The sequence below is a fragment of the Rhyacophila brunnea genome, unplaced genomic scaffold (genome assembly GCF_057557595.1).
Source record: "Rhyacophila brunnea isolate RB1 unplaced genomic scaffold, BYU_Rbru_1.0 scaffold_10, whole genome shotgun sequence".
NCBI classification, from domain to species: Eukaryota; Metazoa; Arthropoda; class Insecta; order Trichoptera; family Rhyacophilidae; genus Rhyacophila; species Rhyacophila brunnea.
The window spans coordinates 32,854,886-32,876,481 of NW_028232752.1; the positions used below are offsets into that span (position 1 = coordinate 32,854,886).

At 33.2% G+C, this 21,596-nt stretch overlaps 3 protein-coding genes across 6 annotated transcripts in view; 1 reads left to right on the forward strand and 2 right to left on the reverse strand.

Moving 5' to 3' along the window:
* The first annotated feature begins 389 nt into the window (after positions 1 to 389).
* LOC147079100 (zinc finger protein 830) lies at positions 390 to 15,002 on the forward strand. 3 transcript variants are annotated; one of them, XR_015071414.1, is made up of 5 exons: positions 390 to 1,222; positions 3,650 to 3,741; positions 10,951 to 11,120; positions 13,961 to 14,183; positions 14,757 to 14,981. XR_015071414.1 is itself a non-coding variant. In XM_085953439.1 (5 exons), exons 1-5 carry the CDS (start codon positions 715 to 717, stop codon positions 14,876 to 14,878), a joined length of 963 nt encoding a protein of 320 aa, XP_085809565.1. In that variant the 5' UTR covers positions 390 to 714; the 3' UTR covers positions 14,879 to 14,999. The 3 variants fall into 3 exon arrangements, 2 of the variants coding, with proteins under 2 accessions (XP_085809565.1, XP_085809566.1); XM_085953439.1 differs by having other exon boundaries at positions 13,961 to 14,031; positions 14,757 to 14,999; XM_085953440.1 differs by lacking the exon at positions 13,961 to 14,183 and having other exon boundaries at positions 14,757 to 15,002.
* On the reverse strand, positions 5,583 to 9,331 carry Naxd (NAD(P)HX dehydratase). The gene is made up of 2 exons (XM_085953438.1): positions 9,058 to 9,331; positions 5,583 to 6,644 (listed from the first exon to the last, which is right to left on the reverse strand). Exons 1-2 carry the CDS (start codon positions 9,295 to 9,297, stop codon positions 5,886 to 5,888), a joined length of 999 nt encoding a protein of 332 aa, XP_085809564.1. The 5' UTR covers positions 9,298 to 9,331; the 3' UTR covers positions 5,583 to 5,885.
* A 1,313-nt stretch (positions 15,003 to 16,315) lies between the features above and the next one.
* The window catches only part of jus (EB domain-containing julius seizure protein), a 246,225-nt gene continuing 240,944 nt past the window's right edge, over positions 16,316 to 21,596 (reverse strand). For both annotated transcript variants that reach the window (XM_085953442.1, XM_085953441.1), the window contains exon 7: positions 16,316 to 17,443. In XM_085953442.1, coding sequence (XP_085809568.1) covers positions 17,295 to 17,443 — 149 coding nt within the window. In that variant the 3' untranslated portion in view covers positions 16,316 to 17,294. The remainder of the gene's footprint in view (positions 17,444 to 21,596) is intronic.

Genomic DNA, 21,596 nt, shown 5'->3' on the forward strand with positions numbered 1-21,596 from the left:
TGAATCACCCGCTTTTAAATTCGTCAACAAACAGCTCGTAAAGAAGCTCAATGTAATTGACGCTTTAAAAACGATGCGAGAGATGACAGTACCTATACACCTAATTCGATTGTATGAAATTTGTATGTAAGAAAAATATTTATGTAAGTAATAAACAATGTTATTTTTGGCGTTTATCACTGGGTCAGCATTGTTAGAAACTACCGACGGCCTGTGAACAATGCATAAACAATAATTAAATAAGTAATATCAATTTGAGAACTTCCCACCGGATCGTTGATCGCCACAGAAGTATACATACCGGTAACGTATTGAAATCAAAATATTGGTTAAAAAGTATCAATACTTTACAGCCCTAGTTGTCAGTTGTCCATAGATAAGCAGTTGTCACATCATTTTATTATCTATGTTCATTTTCGACATAATTATTCGTGTTAATTATTTAATGTTGTGTTTTGAAATTAAATTATAAATGTAACGAGCAACGTCTCGTATTTCTTAATTATATTTTCGTCTTAATTCGATGTGTTTACATTATATTGTTGACGAGTAGATATTTTGTTATCTAAAACAATATAGGTCTATCGAAAAACATAACCTATAACAATGTTGTAGGGCACTGAATATTACTTCGTCAGTAAATTACATTTTCATTATTATTGTCAAATTTTGTAAATAATATCAATCTTAAAGGGTTACACGTTTTTTATAAACATGTCCGCAACTTTTCGATTATCGAAAAACAAAGTCTCGCAAAATGATCTTCGTCGGTTAATGACAGATCACAAGGAAAAATTACAAAAGCCAACTCGAAAGATCGACTCTCCTCTCGCTAAATATAACGATGCCGGACAGCTCACGTGTGTGCTATGTAAAACGATTGTAAAATCCGACAATGTATGGAATGTGCACATAAATACCAAACTGCACAAAGAAAATATTGACCAGGCCAAAAAGCTAAAATTGCAAACCCAAAACTTTACTGCTACTCCCAAAGTATCAGTTGTCAATAACTTTAAGAGGCCCGGATCTCCGACCAATTCACAAACTAAGAAGATAAAAAGTATATTGAAGAATTCACAATCGTCCGTAACAGTTCGCAATGTTCCCGCTGACTTTTTTGATATGGCCTCGACGAGCAAAGGAATTCACGTGGCAGAGGCACCAGTTGATGTAGTTCAAAAACTAAATGCTGATTTGCGAAATGTGGATATTGCTGGAGGTGACTATTACTTAATTTTTTAATATAATATGTTGATGCTAATAAGTATCTACAGCAGTGTTTTTCAACCAGTATGCCAACAAATTTTCTTAAGTAGAGTGGAACCCTAATATACCGTTCTCGCATAAATCGTTTTCCCGCACGGATCGTTCATTTTTGAAAGTCCGCCAAAAACCCATAAGAACAATGTTAAATAATCCCTCATTAACCACTCCCCGATTTATCGTTTTCCTCCATCTATCGTCTAAATATTATGGTCCTATCACAAATATTATCTCGATTTACCATTTGGTTAGATATTTCTCATTTCGCTTTCGCAGAATTGTTTATGATGCATACAGACCTTTCAGTCGCGTCGCTTTGTCGGTCGGTGCTCAGGCTTGCCTTGCATCTCGTCGTTTCGTAAGTCGCAACTAAAATGCCCACCATGAAGAAAACTAGAGCTCTAGCTGAGAAACTGAAAATAATTCAAGACGTCGAAAAAAATCCAGGAGAAAAACGAGTTCCCACATTTATCGTTTATTTTTTAGGGTCCCTTGAAAACCGTAAAATCAGGGTTTATAAAGAGCATAATAACATAAATTCTGAGGTGTTGCCATCTTTTTCTAAGCTGACTATAGTACGAAGATCTAAAAATGATAATATTTATGAAAAAGATTGACCTAATCCAGTGATACACAACCTTTTTATAAGTAGGGCCTAATTGCTCACACAGAGTACAAATGTCGCAGATAATGATTATTCTCTTCCGGGCTTAGAGTTATTATTTTAAATTAAATAGGCCCATATGGGTCGTCCATATAATGTCACGAACATTGAACATTTTTTGTTTTAAAACCATCAAAATACAGTACTCTCTCAGTAATCCACCACCCCAAAAACCAGACAGGTGTCCAATTAGTCAAATTAGTGAGAGTGGCGGATTATAGTGCATACATACAAAATATGGTAAAAATTATAACAGGTACTTCGTAAAATAGTTTTTTTGAGAAATTTGTACTAGAAAATTACGGTTTTATTTATAATTAAAATCAAGTACAGTACTCTCTCAGTAATCCGCCACCCCAAAAACTAGACAAGTGTCCAATTATTGAAAGCGTCAGATTATAGTGCATACATACAAAATATGGTAAAAATTACAACGGGTATTTCGTAAAATTAGTTTTTTTGAGAAATTCGTACTAGCAAATTACGGTTTTATTTATCATCAAAATTAAGTATAAATTATACATATTTATAAACTGAGTTTATTTAGGCCATGCATTAGTTGAGGCACGGTCTAAAAAGATCGTTGCTAGGCGATGTGCGGATTGCGGGTCGCGGGTGAAAATGACGCCTGTCAAACGAAATATTATTTCTCATATAAATCCAACATACGTCCATTTTATGTTCTGTTTATTATTCTATTAGTATCAATAATAATATATTCATTGACATGTTTGCTTTTTAAAGTAAATGGGTAAAGTTTTTAGTCATCTTTACACGATTTTAGAATTAATTGGCCCGTCGCCATCACGCAGCAAAGTGACGTGCGTCCGACTCCACGTTCTCTCAATGAATGCTAAGCAAGTACAAATTTTCGTCGCGCGTACAGTTGAACATTATTTGGCGTTTCACTGATGCGTCACCTTAACCAAATATTAAACAGTAAATCACTTGACACAACCAGTTGTTCAGTGAGCCAGAATTCTTGAATGGCTTAGGATTCCTGGTTTTCCCTATGACCTAAAGCTTCAGTTCGTGTGTCCTGGTTGCATTGGAGCATGGCATAATTCTGATGTGGTCCTTCGGCACTCTCCTTCCTGGTACATTACTTTCTTCGCGATGAACGTACGTTTTACGAAAAAGTTTCCAAAATAAACCCGTCTCATCTGCGTTGTATACTTGTACGCGACGGACTACTAAATTTGACAATTATAGAGCTTGATTTTGTGCTTTCAACTAGGAAAAATAACGGTGGATTATAGTAGTTGTCAGATAATCAAGAAGCGGATTACTGAGAGTGTACTGTAATAGTTTATTTGTCGTAAAATTATAGTACTATTATACATTTTTCGTGGAATCTTTCAGTTGGCAACACTGACGTTGACCAGAAATCCATGTTGCTCGAGCTACATATTATGCTAGTATTTTTATCATGAAAAACGGTGACTATGAAACCGGTTTGAGGTAGGCAATGTGCACGAAACGAATGGATTATGATGCTTTCATCTAGCGAATAAAAAAACACATCAATGTACAGGGCTATAGTATAATGTGATGAATTGTGTCGAATTGCGCCATTTAGAAAATGTGTAAAAGCTGATTATAATTATGAAAATCGTGTAACATCCTTATATCAGGGCCGCAACAGATGGACTCTTTAATTGATTTTCACTATTCATCTGCCATCTAATATTAACTTGTTCCATACAAAATTTTTTTCAGATGATGCTGACAAGGAATCAGATTCGAAAGCATTGGAAGTTGATGATGCTCTACCTGAAGGATTTTTCGATGATCCCATCATGGATGCTAAAGTAAGTTTTCTTATATTTAACAATAAAATTAAACAATACAAAATCCAAGAGAAATGCGTCATTATTAAGCCGGCTCGCACATCCAAAGTCGTCTTGACAGTAACACGTCGAATTTATCGATGTATTAGTATTCACAAAACACATGTAACTAAATGTACTGCCGCAGACCGCATGATTGCAATCGTTTAGTTTGAAAAAACAGCTGGTGTCACATACAACAAATTTCACCCGACTTGTAGGGCAGGTAGGTATAATCCCAAAATGTCACTTCGTTTTCAATGTGCATGCCGGCTTAAATATAAAGGAGACGAATGCCTTTGCATCAATTACATCTTTTAATTAAAGTACACGAGATTTAAGAATGTAACATATTTTATTAATCATAGTAATTACATAAGTTGGACATAAAATTTAATCATTTTGTGCTTGTTTACTGAATGGGACTAGAACCGCAATCCGGGCGGTATGTTTTACTAATTAAGATATTAATGCAATCATTAATCATGCCAAAATATCCTAACAATATGCAACTGAGGCAATGGTATAAAGGTTTTGTTCTAATTTTCCTAAGTACTCGCTTGCCAGGTTGCTACTTTGAATGGTAGAATCGCACTACGCTGAAACTGTTGCAAATGCATAACCTCAAGACAAGTAATAATACACGCAGGCTTGATTCAATCCACTCATTATTTTGTTTCATACTGATTTGGATAATATAATGAATATCTTACCTACATGGAGAAAACTTAAAATGATGTACTGGTTCAATATGCTTATACATATAAGTACCTTTTTTTCTTACATCATTTCACCTGTTAATTATTGGTGGAAATACATTGTATTAACTAAAACAAAACACATTATGTATGTAATAATAACAAAAATATATATTATGTACATATTACAGTAGCGAAGGGTGGATGAAGAAGGCTGTCAAGATCCGCCATAAATAGTGCACATTAAACTTTGTTAGTTATACGTATTTGTTTTTATTGAACTAAGACTACACTTTACAGACGGTGTTGGTTAGTTTTTAAACATCAAATAAACCCTGCCTAAACCAAACCATAATAGCTTTGGTATATTTTGAGCGATATGACAAAATTGTACACACTTTTTCATTCATACTTATTTGTTTTTGTTGGATTAAGAATACTTATTACACATATTGATGGTTCATTTTTTTAAATTCATTAAGCCCCGACTAAACCAAACTATAATAGATAAAAAATATTATTCTATCTATTAAATATTCAATTATGTATGATTTAATTGGGTAATTTTAGGTATAATATAGATATGTAGACGAGTATTTTTTGACTATTATCTAGTATTGCTAGGTTTTCGCACGGTTTAATTGAATTTTAAGAACTAACCAATACCATCTGTAAATAAATTGTAGTCTTATTTCAATGAAAACAAATACGTATGACTGACAAAATTTATTGTGCACTATTTATGGCGGATCTTAAGAGACTACCTCCATCCTTTGCCATTGACATTCTTCTGCCACTGACATTCTTCTGCCACTGACATATTCTTTATAACATTACAACAGGCCATGAGGCCCAATGACAGTAATGTAGTGAAACAGTAGTACCTATATTTAAGAAAATCACATAAATAAATTGTCACATCACGAACTTGGGGCCCCTGTACAAAAGGCCAGCGCCTTGCGCACTGGACTATGAGGGCCGCATATAGTTCATATTAGTGGAATCAGTATTAATTTTGTGTATGATGTTGACTAAACTAATCAGTCATATATATTTTAATTAGAGCCCTGTCAGCCCCCCCCTTGTGGGGGCCATGATGTATGTATATATGAAAATAAAGACCGATTAAATGTTTGCAGATACCCCTTTATTCACCATAATATCACAATACTTTATTTTAGGTATGTACTTAAAATACACAAAATTGATATAAAAAAATAATCAATATAAAATTATTTTCAAATATCGACCGAGGGCACTTGATGGAATTTGAATTTAAATTCTAATGGATTTAAGTTTTGTACTATTCCATTTAAGTCTTTTTGTGCAACCCAGGGTTCGTCTTTTGGCGTCTTGAAGCACTATGCGCCCCAAATACACACTGACTATTACTGTGTATGTCACTGTACGTTCCATTAGAATTTAAAATTATTTTCTTTCGAAATTCTCATCAAAAACTTCATGTATTTTTTCAATCATATCCGAGCAGAGCATGCTCCGACCCTTGTCGGCGAAGGCCCTTTCATTGCACCACCGAGTCAATCGAGCCGCAGCAAAAGTGGCCACGGCTGCCGGCACCATATTATCAAACGTCGATAGATTGTCTAAAGACCATTTGAAAAATGTAGCTATTGATCCGGCTAACAAGTCTCCTTGTCCGCCGCACCTTCTGGCGGATCCTCCTGAACCGCAAGACCATTGGTTATTAGGCTCGAAACTGAACGTCATATCCGTGCTTCCTTTCTTTAATATAAGAATATTTTTGCCTAGTTTGTTAAAATCAATTTTGATATCATTGGAATTATGTTCGGCATCGCTTGTTTTTATCACTTCATACAATTTTTGGAATTCTGCATGGTTTGGTGTAAGAATTATGCCGGGAAGCGGATAATCTTTTATCAGATCAATGTTTTTGGTTAATATAAAAATGCCATCAGCATCGATGATCAAAGGCTTTTTCTGTTCACGGCAAATTGTTATTATCTCTGAAACGGTTTGAATAGTCGCTGTATCTCTGCCGAGACCTGGCCCGATGATCAATACGTGAATTTTTGGAAGCCACTTTTTCATTTCTTCAACGCCATTTTCATCATCTAATAGAGGGTGTACGATGAGTTCAGGGCTGTAGGACTTTATTACGGGTGCAGCCGCCTTCAAACAGAATACGTGAGCTAAATCAGCTCCAACCTACAATTAAAAAAAATAATTGATATTAGTTTATTATAATAATATATCAGTAGTTCGCATGCCATGCAGGGTATAAATGTTGCGTGTCATGATTACATTCTTTTCCAAGTTTTACAACTTATTATTTTAAATCAAGTAGGTATAATATGATGTAGGATATTTCATCCTCAATTATTGGTTGTTGGAATTCGATCAACTTCAGTTGCCAGTTACAAGGATGGACCTCATCGAGAAATAGTGAGAAGGAAGTAAGGTAGAGCAACACAAACATAGACCCTTCCAAATCAACCTGCCCCGCACCACACCTAGTCTTCTCGCATCACATAAAGTAGGGTAGCATACGTTAACTTTGAATCGGAAAGGAAGCAAAAATACTGTTTATCCTCACAACTTGACACTCATTTATCGTTCAATGTGATACCAAGCTATAGCAAGTACTACAATAATCTAACGTTACACTATAGCATAGAATATCATCAAGAGCTGTGGTCAATCCACTGCTGGCTAAAAGCTTTCCCATAATTCCTTCCTGTCTTTTTGGTCTCTAGTTCATCGCTTGATGAGTTCATTGATTTAGTGGGTTTCAGGGCGGTGTCCTGTGTTTGTTTAGTGCCCCTTGGGTACCACTGTATGACTACAATTGTACAATGGCAGTCCACTCACTGCGTGGCATGTCTGGCCCATTGCCATTCCATCACCTTGGTACATTGCGTACCCTTGTCTGCTACCTTGTTCAATGGTTACGTTCAACTACATCTAATCAATTTCGTCATCTACATATATTATTATAGACATGTGTAGATATTTGTGATTAATTTTTTGAATCAAACCACATAATACAATAAAAATTTTGTGGCTGGTTGATGGTGACCAGGAAGCCACCTAATGGCGGTGTTGGGCCGCCTAAGGTGGCCAGAGGAGTGCGGCCCCACTAGTTATATTATGAAATATTTTGTTATTTAGTTTGTATAACTATTCTCACTAGTTGAAAAGCTTACGAGTGAATAATGTAATGGGTGATATACAGTAAAACCTCGATTATCCGGGCTAATTGGGATAAATTTGGATAATCAAAAATTATATATACATATATATTTAAAACATACCTTTTTTCTTTTTTCTTATAATCATACGAAACTGATAATTATACAGAGATCTGGATAATTGAGGTTTTACTGCTTTTTTTCTTTTGACATTCGATGACATGTCGATAGTATTAATAGATTAAGTTATATTTGCACATTATGTGAGCACTGGAATCACACCCAAAACACAATCAAAAACAATATTCAGTAGAATCTCCATGAACCCAAATCATGCGTATGTGGTTTTGTTGGATGAACGGGGTCCTATACGTCTTGTACATCAAATAGTTTTCAATTTTTCACATGAGAAGCATTGTTATTATCTTTTTATGTCTGATTTTAATACAAAGATGTAAAAATTATTGCATTTTGAAAAAATGTTATTACGAGAAAGATGGGACCGACTGAATTCACTCGTTATAAGCATTACTCGTTATATCAGAGAATAGGTATTTTTAAATGAGCGGTCACATAACACAAAAAGTCGCAATTCAAACAAAAATACACAATTAGAATTTTTCCCCGAAACAAGCATGGCATTCGTAAACTATAAAGGAAGTTGTTAATTGTAATGAACGCTGGTACGTACCCACTGACTTCAGCTTGGATTTTTTACATGAAATTTCAACCATATGTGTGGATACTTTTTCAATATTGTCGGCGAAAACACCAATTAGGTACTTAGACACTTAACTAGTGTCATAAACGTAATCCGATCCAAAACAAAATATCAAACTGTTTGATTGTGTCGCTGAAGCCCCGCACCACTTCGCACCGCTCGCTGGGTATTATCTGCACGTCGGCCACTACAGGTGGCGTTGACTGTGTGATATTTTCGTGGCGCGTCGCGTCGCATAAGCATTGACTTCGCCCATGTAAGATGCTGCGTTAGGGTCGAAAATGTTTTTAAACGAAAAATTTTTAGAAAGACGATATTTTTGTTCGGTATATCCGATAAGTAGCTCGTTATAAAAGTGAATAATTGTATGGAGAAAATCATAAACTAAAATGTCAACGTATGTTTCATCATTATATCCGAGATCTCGCTATGTCCGTGATCGTAATAATCGAGTTCGACAGTACTCACTTTTTATTATTTGTTGAACTATCCTGATTTTTGTTCTATATTTTGAATCGGAGTGTCAAATTAAATCATTAGAAATAGGTATGGCAATCCGAGAAATTAAACACAATCATTTAGTTTGATTGACCGTATATGTAGTAAATATATTATTTTAAAAGCATTTCTCTAAAACTCTTATAAAGAGTACTCATTCATAGCAGTTCCATTGGCAGAATATCATAATTTTAATTATGTGTTATATTACCTTCAATGCGCTAATAGCTGCAAAATAAGGACCTCCAGTGTATTCCAAAGACCCTCCAATAACTCCAATTCTCCCACTTTGTCCTTTATGCTTGTCATGCGATAATGGAGGTACACATACTTTTGCAAGTCGAAACCATTCATTATCACCACATTCATTTGACAGTGTCATTATTGATCGAGATAATTTCAATATCACACTTGCTTTTGAATAAATTCCAAATGACATTTGAAGTGTCATAAAACCTTATTTATACAAATGTCAGTGTAGTAGTGTTGCCAGTTTCCAATACAACGATAGTGTTCACTGCATATAAAAAAGATTTCCCAAATTGTCAGTTTTATTATTTTCGTACACACTAGGACTAGTGGGATCCTAGCCAATCGAAAAAATATCACTGCAAATTGCATTGCTTTCGATCATTCATTCAACTTATTGAGGTTTTCAGATTTTTCAAGTGAAAGAATAAAAAAATATGTATTTGTAGGGCTTTATTTCTAAGAAATTAAATTGGTAATTCTATAGGTAGGTAGTACTTACCTATTTTGTTATTAAGGCTATACCTAGGTTGAGGCATGGTCTAAAAAGATCGTGGCTAGGCGATGCGCGGATTGTGCAAATGACGCGTGCCAAACGAAATATAATTTGTCATATAAATCCAACATGCGTCCATTTAATGTTCTGTTTATTGTTCTATTAGTAACAATAATAATATATTCATTGACATGTTTTCTTTTTCAAGTAAATGGGTAACGTTTTTTAGTCATCTTTACACGATTTAAGAATTAATACCCCCGTCGCCATCACGAAACAAATTGACGTATTCATGAAGGCGTCCCCCGAAAAGGGGTCTATATGCAAAAACAAAATTGTTCACGAGAGGAAAAAAATGTTTTATTCGACCATGCGGACTTTTGGAGTATATCTGTGATAATAATTATGTTCATGAAAGCACTCTATCATTGACAAATTATTTTTTTTTTATTTTGGATAATAAAATAAATCATATTATGTGTCGCTGAGTTTCAAAACCCGCTATAACACTTTTTTGAAATAATTAAGATATATATATTGTTGTATTCGTTATTAAAATCTCTACATGAAAATTTTATCGCCTCTTTCAAAAGCTGCTACGATTAAAGCCTCAATTACATTGAGCTTCTTTACGAGCTGTTTATTGGCGAATTTAAAAGCGAGCGATTCAGCTACTGCGATTTGATGATTACACACAAAACTTTCCATTCGCTGAGAAGCCACAAGCCAGTGACTATTTTGACAGAACGTAGTTCGTTTTTTTACCGGGAGGTTGGTACTGCGCTCTACTGCGCAGATGCAGTAGGCCCACACGCCGGTGTGTAGCGTGTAAAGTTGACCGGCTTTCAACTTTTCTTGGTAGAGTGTTTACAACCTGCTTATTAGCTTATTCGATGATTACACTGGGCGACTATACAGGCAGATTGTAAATTCGCCAATAAACAGCTCGTAAAGAAGCTCAATGTAATTGAGGCTTAACTGTCATTTATGAAACAAAATCAATGTGTTTATCAAATCCCGCTATAACACTACTGAAACATTCTAAAACCTTTTTAGTTCAAAAAGTTTTTATTGATTTTCTCACCATAATGAAAAAGTGTTATAGCGGGTTTTGAAACTCAGCGACACATATAGACTCCTCTTCTACAGTAAGCATTTTAGTATTGCTAATATCTCAAAACTGTGGCAGATAAAATAATAAAACTTTCCAATAACCCGTTTTAGTCAATAAAATCACTTTTTGACATGATGTATTATATAGACCCCTTTTCGGGGGACGCTTTCAAATATTAACATCCATTTTCATTATGTATAATTTGCTATAAGTCTTTTTAATTTACTTGTGTATTTTGTTTTCAGGCACGAAATATTCAATATAAAGATCCAATAGAAGAAGAATGGGACAAATTTAAAAAAGAAATGAAAGAAGAGAGTAGTGTTTCTGCCGCTATCATTGCCGGCGAACAGGAGGAAGCAACTGCCGATAGACAAATTGATGAAATTGACGAACAAATCCGAAACTGGTCAAGGTAGTTAAACAATTTTATAGTTTAAAAATGAACAATTATCGATATTTATGAGTTGAACTACATATAGGGGGGGGGTAGGTATTCCAATCTGAGTTGATAATAACGGTAATAACGGGTTTCAGGAATAATATCAGAAAACTAAGTAAATTTAATCAGTTAACGGCTTTCTTAACCTTTTTGAGTCATGATCCAAATTAAGGTAAATCAGTTTGGTTTCTTGAACCAAGAAAAGATTAGTAAAATAACACATACATACAGATAAAGATTAATTAAAATTACACATTTTATTGTTGTTTTTATTTAATAAAACGCAATTTTTATGTAGTACTTATTCCACTTTTAATCAAGAGATTAGGACCGGTTTCGTCCGCCTCAGAGGGACATTTTCAACTGAATACATTTTTTAAAACAATATTTATCAAGCAAAATCCAAAGCGATAGAAATAATATAACAATAGGTACATAAATAATTATCCGTCCAATAATACCTTCCAAATAACCGATTAATTTAAAACTAATGAGGTTGGACATTAATATTTCATACTACGTCAGGGGCATTACACAAATTATTTTAAATATTAACAAACCACAAAATATGAAACAATCTACGCTTACAATAACATTAATTTCAACAAATAATTATGATTAGTCAAAATTTACAATAAAAATTTATAAAAAATAATAAAATAAACAATATTATCAATTGAAATGAGATCGAATACAAAAACAAATACAACCAAAATATGAGTCAAAATTAAATAAAAATTAAAATAATAAATAATGTACAATATATAAAGTTATGTTATAACAGATTGCATGCATGAATCCAAAAAAGTTCGGAAGCTTCTGAATTTTCACGCGACAGTTAGGATTTGTATGATATTTGCGTCTGCGCAGTAGAATGATAGTGGTGAACCTGCCGGTAAAAAAACGAACTACACTATACAGACTCATTTTGAGGTTAACTGATTTCGTCGTCCTGTCAAATAGTACCATACAATGATAACATCACGTCTCGCGTACTTTATGAATGAGATTGGCGAGACGGTCAGCACTTTTACGTGTAAACAGTTATTATCGCGATAGTTTAAAATACACACTATTGGTGCAAGTAAATCCATGCAAGCGTACAGGCGCTATTAAGGTTGAAAATGCTTACTCGCACATGCATTTTTTGCAAAGGGTAATAATAAATTCAGTGCTTTGTTTACTAATGAGATTGATCATAATGGTCGCAGATGCTTTGCCAGAATTGATCTTTAATTTTTGTTTCCGATTCAGTTTGGAATTTTCAATTTCAATTTATTTATTTTTACATATTGTGGACATTACAAATTATAAGTTTAAGACGTTCACAACATGACATAAAAAAGAGATAGATAATATGTTATTAAACAAATATGTACATACAAAAATATTAATTATATAGGTACATGGAAATAAACCGGATGAGTTAAGCAGACCCTATTTTAAAAATTTATAAAATAACGTCCACCTATCTCATCCTCACGTAGGTGGAATATATCAACACCCGAAGCAATTTCGTTGAACATAGTTATCGCTCTCCCAATTGGCATTACCAGTGGCAGGTTGGTTCTGCACCTTGGGAGAATAAACAACTGATGTTCTCTATTTCTAAGATAGTTATCAGGGACACACAGGTCAACACTGCCCAGAATGGCAGAGTTCTCATTTATACCTCGTATAATTCGAAAAAAATACATAGCTAAATAAAGATTTCTTCTAAATTGCAAACTGCAGTATGTAAGCATGCCTAAGAGAAAGTCAGTTGGATAAAGCCACGGATAGTATCCGTACAACCTCAAATAAAGGAGTCTCAAGAATTTCTTCTGAACCCTCTCCACCATAAGGCATACTTCAACTGATGCGGTGCCCAAACAATAGACCCACTCTCAAGTCTGCTTCGAACTAAAGAATTAAATAAAAGTTTTAATACCGTAACATCCGAAAAGACCCGGGAAGTACGCATGACGAAGCCCAACATTTTAAGCGCCTTGTTACAAATGGTAACTATATGGCTAATAAATGTCAGTTTACTCTCAAACGTAATGCCAAGATCCCTTACAGATGATATTCGTGACAGAACTCTGCCATGCATCGAGTATTGGAAAAACAACACTTTTGAGGCTCTGGTAAATGACAAAAGATTGCATTTATCAATATTGAATTCTAGTTTGTTACGCCTGCCCCAATCTAATATATCGTCACCGTTCAGGCAAAAGTCACCAACCCTAAAAACATAGTTTTGAGATATCGCAATTTGAAAGTTTGAAAATGCAGGAAAAATCAGATTTAAATGTTTCTAAGATTTTATCTACATTACATTATTTTCTCATGTGTTCTTAATAATTTCTTTAAGGTACTTTTACTTTTTGGTGATAATTAAAACATCTAGTAGGTTTTGAAGGAGGTAAGGTAGCTCAATTATTGTTTGGTGACTTTTGCTTGTTAATAATCTGACCAAAGCGATCTTATTATAACAAGCTAAGGTAAACTATTCCTGTTTGGTTATTTTTGCGTATTTCAGACAAGTGTTAGAAGTTTTCAAATAACAAATCAGTAAAACTCACCATCCATAGTATAGTGACTTTTGCTTGTATATTTATAACGAAGGATTTGTTTTTTTAGAGTAAATAATGTCTATTCACCTATAATGACTTTTGCTTGTTAAGATTTTATCGAAAGTCATTTAGTGGAAAACAAATAATTCGGATTTAAGCAACATTTTACTAACTAATGTACCGTGGTGACTTTTACATCTTAAAGAACATAATTTTACGCTTCGTGTGACATACTCAACTCAAAACTGCCATTTTCAGGGTTGGTGACTTTTGCCTGAACGGTGACGATATTATCTATATCAAGTTGGAGCTGACGACAATCGTCCAAGGTGACAATCAGCATGCGTGGATTGAAACTCTCTAGTAATAAATCTGTTATACAAAACCTCTACTGTATGGAGGCACATAAATGATCTTCTTAGGATCCAACATGGCGAATGCGGACATTTCTGGGAGTCTTAACTAATATTTGTATTTCATGGTATAAGCTTTATAAATTTTGTTTAAATAAAATAAATGATTCAATTCAATTAAATTTTTTGATTTTGACAACAATATGTTTTTCATATTGTTAACAGTTGATGTTGAAATAAGAAAATATTATTTCATGTGGTTATCATTATTAGGTCGCAATTTACCTTATCTTATCACTATTCCACAGTGTTGTTCTTGAAAATTGGAAGTTCGATGACTTCAGATTCCTGCCAGCGAACCGCAATCTGCATTTTGATTTAATTACATTCATTGGTGAAAATAATAATTCACATAAACATGTAGAACCTTACTTTATTTTTATATGCCCCATTTTAGATCCACAGAATCCAATGTTCTTATGTGTTGCAAATGATTTTAGTATTTTATATGATGTAGGTCCAATATTTTCAGTTCAACCCTTTACTTTCTCGCTCGAATAAGTATTGTGATTAAGTCAGCTATTTCAGTAATCTTCATTTGTGACATAAAAACGTGATGCATTTATATCACTTGGAATCGCTGTATTCTTTATGCTTGAGAAGTAAGGATCATACTAAAATTTTCGGTAATATTTTTGTAGGGTTTTGGACTTGGAACGGAAAAAAGAAGAAGCCGCCAAACAGAAAGCTCTCGAGAACACCTCTTCAATGGATTGTGACAATCAAAGCTCGGACGACAATGAAGAGTTCGACGAATACTTAGACTGGCGGGCCAAGAAGTCCTACAGATGAGCGCATTATATTTTTATATGGACAATTATTCTTATTGTAACATTAATTATTCTTAATAAAAGACTTTTGTATAGAAGTAAGAGTTTTATTAAAAGTTTATATGGTTGCAGTTATAATAGTATAGTGATTACAATTACATCAGATATATTTAGCAATTTGTTTTCAAAATTTTCTTTTTAAAGAATTATTTGTTTTTGCTTTTCAAAAGTGATGGTTTATTATCAGTAAATTGAATGTTTGTTTACACAGGTAAGAATGGAGTAAATAATTTTCAATATTAGTGGTTAGGGTTTTTTCAGAATATTGATTTTATTATGTTAGAGTTGTGTATCTTGGTAGGATCGGTTTTGCTCAAATGATATTGAATACGACTGTTTAAATGGCATATCTTAATTTCTTCCCCAAAATTTTAATATGCCATTTATGAAAGTAAGAAAAAATGTATTTTTAATAAAGTCGTGGAAGCATCCAAAAAGTGTGTACACACATACAAGAAAATATGAGTTTTATGAATACATTTCTAAAAAACTATTCTTAAAATATTGGATGTAAAGAAATTCAAACTACAGAGTATTTTTACTTATTTAGGTAATAAATATTGATTACAGATAATCAAACTAGAATTCCGAGTGTCCCTTATAATAATTTGTTTCATCAAAGCTTATGTCTTATCGCAATCCTAAGAATCTTAATGATGGATCACAAACAGAGAGCTTTGAAAGTTTATAAAGTAAATACAAAATTGTAGAATTGGACGTTTAACTGAGCATTCAAAAAGTTCATAGCGTTTACTAGCTCAGTTTGTTTGCAAAATGAATAATATCTTCCCCTTATATCATTCATCTCGAAAACAATTCTCTCTTAATATGTACGTTTTAGTTGAAACAGGCGAGGCCAGCTAATAATGTGCTCCTTAGTTGATAGGCGGACGTGTATTGACCTAATATTATACAGAACACCAAAAATAAGTTCGTAGCGATTCGCATATTGTCCCCGATCTCGTGAGTTCACATCATTCAAAAGGGAGTCATATATGAAATACGGATTGTTACACACGTAAACAAATTATACTAAGTCGTCTACCGCGAGAATATTGTTTCTCGTCTAATGAAACCGTCTTCTACTATATTCTCGATGTCACGACTGAAAATAAGGCTTTAATACTATATTCTTAGAGCGAGATTTATAAAGAAGTATCTTATCCTAAATCGTTTAATTCATTATTTTATGCGTAATATTTTGTGATTGAAATATTTATATTTATATATCCTGTGCAAGATTTTCTGTAGATCACAATTAGATTACGTTGTATAGTACGTTGTGCATTATTCATTGAAGATAAACAAGATTTAAAGAATATTATTAATTAACTAATTATGTTGTTGATTATCAAGCATTACTTTTTTTTAGTTACATATATATTTTTGCACTACAGCTGATTATGATTACAAAATTAATGTAAAATCATTTTTTAATCTAATTTTAGAAGAAATATTCTCTTAAGTCTATGTTGCAAACGATACAATATCATTATAATGTTAAGTTTACATAGTATATTATTAATTTTAACATTGTTATACATTTTATTTAAGAACATTATATTATAGGTATAACTGCACAAGCAAATAGGCTACAGTAATTTATATCATACAAGACTTTCTATTAGATAATGGATATATTTGGCTGAAAGTGCAGACATGCCACTAGCGGTTGTAGAACAAGCAAGCGTAGATTGGTGGTCCCTAATTTAATAAAATTTGATCACAAGGGTAAAGTCAACCTCAAGTAGTTTGTAATCTACATTCAGCATGTAAATATTTATTAATACTTGTATTATAAGCTTGCCGTAATTCATATATGTGAGTAATATACTGTATTATATAAATTTCTTGCCGACAGTTAGATATCTGTGTTTGTTACCATGTCAATGTTTAATTCGCTATATCACTTAAAGAAAAGAAGGTTTTCAACTCTAAATTATCTCAACTCTACATTAACAAACTGACACGGAATATGTCAGTATTTGACACAAATTATACAATTAATGATTATAATATTAAAATGAGCCGAGAGAAACACGCAAGAATGATTTTTAATATTGGTTAAGATATCAGCGGTAGGTATTCTATAATATATTTATGATTTAAAGCAAATAGTGACAGGGTAATTATTAACTTCCCTCGAAAGATTATAGAATGTATGATTTTAAACCTTATTCATTATAATGTAAAATGCAGACTGACAATATTAATATACAGTCTTTGAAATATTAATTGAACATGAAATGTGTGAAGTGTATCTTTTCTGAAAGGGATCATTGATAGTAAGTATTCATTGTGTCGGTGTCGAGAGTCGTTTTACGCATATTGTGATTATCGATGACATATCTATGCTTTTGGCTGTTGCACTTCAACGGTGACACTTTCCAGCTTGGGATTTATGTAGACATGGTTATTCTGAGGACCTGTAGGGCTTTTGTTGGAGCGAGTCGACGCAGCTGACGCATTACTACTTCCGTGCGATCCCCGTCTGCCACCTACAAAATACAACAGAAATTAAGACAATTTGGTATGTTAAGACAATACTTATTATTATAGTAATAAACAAGGGCCTAAGTACCAAATAACTGAAATAGTGATATTAAGGTTTAATGAACACATTACATTGTATCTGTCGGGCGTACCTTTTACTTTATCTGTTTAGGACTTAATTTAAGTTATAGGCTCGAATTTATCTGCATTTATTCTTATTTATTTGGTACATAGGTCTTTATTTATGAAAGATCCTTCGAATATACGCTACGCATATTTTCAGAGATCAATGTATTTGATAACTAGTCTTTCAATAAGACGGTAAGATATTACCTGCCTACATAATAGACTGATCGGACAACAGTCATCTAGAAATGAATTAATTACAATAATATACACAAAAAACTTTGAAACAAAATTAGGTCGAAGATAATACATCACTCCAAAGATAAAACATAATATTATTTTCTAAATTTTCACAGAAAACATAACTCACAATATAAATTTAGAGTCCTATGCATAGCTATAATACTATTATGTAAATATGTGGTTTTATGTGTCACTTGAAATGGGAATGCGTTTAAGTGACATTTCATAATAACTCCAATTACAAATAATGCATAAGCCAACATATTTACATAAGTATGACTTATAGGGCTCTTAGGCTCTAAATATGTGCTACAACTGTTTTAGAAGAGATTATAAAAACTACCCAAGTCAAATTAGCAAAAAACCTTTACGATATCGATCAATAGCAAAAATATCGCTTTTTTTTCATAATAACATCAATTACCAATGCTACAGGTTAGGTTAATAGGTAGTTTTATGATTTTGTGTATCATTCCTTCAAATATGGAGCATAACAGTGGTCATGAATTTTATTGTATTAAGTATTGCAATTTAGAAAAAAATTTGAACACACTTTTCTATCGTAGTATATTCCTGGGTTTCCACCGTGTCTCCTTCTTCCTTCTTTACTCGACGTTTCGGGCTCGTTGCAGAGGCCATTATCAAGAGATGATGCAACGAGCAACTCTGCAACGAGCCCGAAACGTCGAGTAAAGAAGGAAGAAGGAGACACGGTGGAAACCCAAGAATATACTACGATAAAAAACAACCGTGAAAGCCTCAAACACTTTTCTACTTTGTTTATTTTTTTTACATTAAATCAGGTCATCGAGGGCCTATGACAGTAGCGTAACAATAGTGAAATAATATCTGTGAAATAATCACAGGAATAGGTACGTACGCTTTGAGAAAATCACATAGATGTATTATTGTGACCTCACCAATAATCGAACCCGGAGCCCATTGCCTTACGCATCAGACTACAGGGTCTCATTCAGTGCAGTTAATTATCAATTACTCATACGGTTAAAATTGACTGTTTATAAGTAGTTCATTATATTAATTATAAAGATTATTTTACTTATTTGATTGAGTGTTCCTTATCAAGGTGGAGATTTTTTAGTAGTCAGTACTAAGTAGGTAATTTAAAAGGCCGTATTGCATCGATTACAATGCATATCGATGGCTCAGTACGATAAGTCAAAAATTTCAAGTTTTGAGTTATGTAAGCCATTATATTCGTATATCACTCCTCTTATGTTTCACAAAATTTCAACTCGAAGAAATTACTAGTTATACTTGTAAGGCCGATGTTATTGTCGCTTTTCTATAAGACAGTATACGTGAGTCAAAACTTTGATCAGCCATTACTCAAAACTACTAATTCCTAGTTGTAGCATTATGGAACTGAGCCATCGACATGTTTTTCCTATTTTGGTATCTCTGAATTCAATATGCGTCTTATAATAGATGGCATTTTACAATCAGTACAAAGTGGAATATTCGTTTTAATAAATGCTCCATCACACTTGGTTGCACATAAGACGATCTATTGTGAAAAAACACACAACCAATGCCCTTGAGTCAAAATGTGATTCAGAAAAATTAGAGACTGAATCTGAGAAAGTTTCAAACTCTGATGTTGATATTACAGATGAAACTGCGTAAATAATAAATATTAGGTACTTCTTATTTTAAGGTCGCATGGATTTACTGCTGACAGTACGTATTATCGCGGCCATAATAAAAAAAATTATTATCGTGCAAATTGCAAGATTGCATGCATGAATCAAAAAAGTTCAAAAGCTTCTGAATTTTCACGCGACAATTGTACCGTGCAATATCTGATAGTAGCGAACCTACGAAACGAACTACACCACGCAGAGACTCATTTTGAGGTTAATCGATTTTCACGACCTGTCAAATAGTACAAAATAATGATAACATTGCATCTTGCTTACTCTTGAAGAATGGGATCGGCGAGGCAGTCAGCACTTTTACATGTGAACACTTATTATCGCGATAGTTTAAAATACACACTATTGGTGCAAGTATATCCAGGCGTGCGTAGAGGCGCTATAAAGTTTTTATAATAATTTATTATTGTATTTCGAAATGCGAATCTTATAATGGGGTGTATTGTAATCAGGGCGTCTTATAATCGGGGCGTCTTCAATACAATACGGTATTTAATTTTTTTTGTTCAATAGCGAATACACCACAAGATTTAAGAATCATTCTTAAATCTTATCCTTTTTATTAAAAATACACAACTTGGAACAGTCTCAGAACTATACCTTTTAAAACAATCCTAGAAAAAATCGTGGACTCAATAGAATTTGAACACACAACATTCCCTTGCCTGGCGAGTGCTTTATCCAATAATAGGCCCTGGCAACCGAAAGTTCTGTTGTTCAAGTCCTACTTGGTCCAATATATTTTTCTAAGAAATATCTAATAGGTATGTTTCTGAAGGTTTTCTAAGTTTTGTATTTTTAACATACTTTAATAAAACATATTTTTTAATTAAATCTATCAGAATACTTATTGCTACTTGCACGGATTAGTAAAAGTGTAACAGAATCATTTAGGTACTACGCAATAAAAGCGTCAATAGTTTTTGAATAATTGTTACTACATCATACGGAAGAATATAATATTAACTACACTAAAATAGTTTTCTACTGTTACTATAATAATATAATAGTCAATATTCAATGTATGTAATTCTAGGTAATATTATCTACACCATAAAAATAAAGTAATTTAACACTATAGATATAGAAATATTTTGGTTAATTCATTAAAGTAAAAATGCAGTGATTTTATTGTATATTATGAATATTATTATAATTTTTTGGTGGAAAGACATGGTATTAAGAAATAACAAAACTTCATTAGGTTAGTAGTTATGATATTTTATTTTTTGTACTAATTTCCACAATTTTATTTAGGTAGATACTCCATGACCCGTCCTTAAGACATTTTAAATTGGTAGGTAATGCGTCGATGACATTGAGTTACTTTACAAGCTACAAGCCAGCGAATTTACAATCTGCTTGTAAACTCGCCCAGTGTCATCATCGGACTAGCTAACAAGCAGATTGTAAACAATCTACCGAGAAAAGTTGAACTTCGGGCTACTTTACACACTACACGCTGGCGTGTGGACCGATATGTGTCTGCGCAGTAGAGCGATAGTGGCGACCTCCCGTTAAAAAAACGAACTACTCAATACTTCCTGTCAAAATAGTGACGGTTTCAACTCGCTAGCTTGTTGGCTTCTGAGCGAGTGGAAAGTTTTGTGTGTCATCATCACAATCGAACTAGCTGACTCGCCCACTTTTAAACTCGCCGACAAGCAGCTTGTAAAGTAGCTCAATGTCATCGAGCCTTAACAAAAAGTTTTTATAAAACAGTCTTGTTCACACACACAATATTATATTCATATATTCTGGAAATTAATATTTAATATATTCATATTAGCTTCTAGAATAGGTATATGAATGAGTAAGTGTCAACATACTGTTTTGTTAATTGAAAATACCTCAAGGATAAAACCGTTCTCGGTAAATAAAATTGTGAAAACTAGTACAAAAAGTAAAATATGATTTACTAACATGATTGTAGTGTTTGTTATTTATTAATATACTTATAAATAATTAATATTACATAGTGTTAATATATAGTATTTTAACTTATTAAGTCTTACATAGAAGTAGCAATAGAAAGCTGTATAGTGACATTCCTTGTGCAGAAAAGGAAGCTTAATTTAATAGGCTCAACATCAGTTGGAAATGAAGAGTGAAT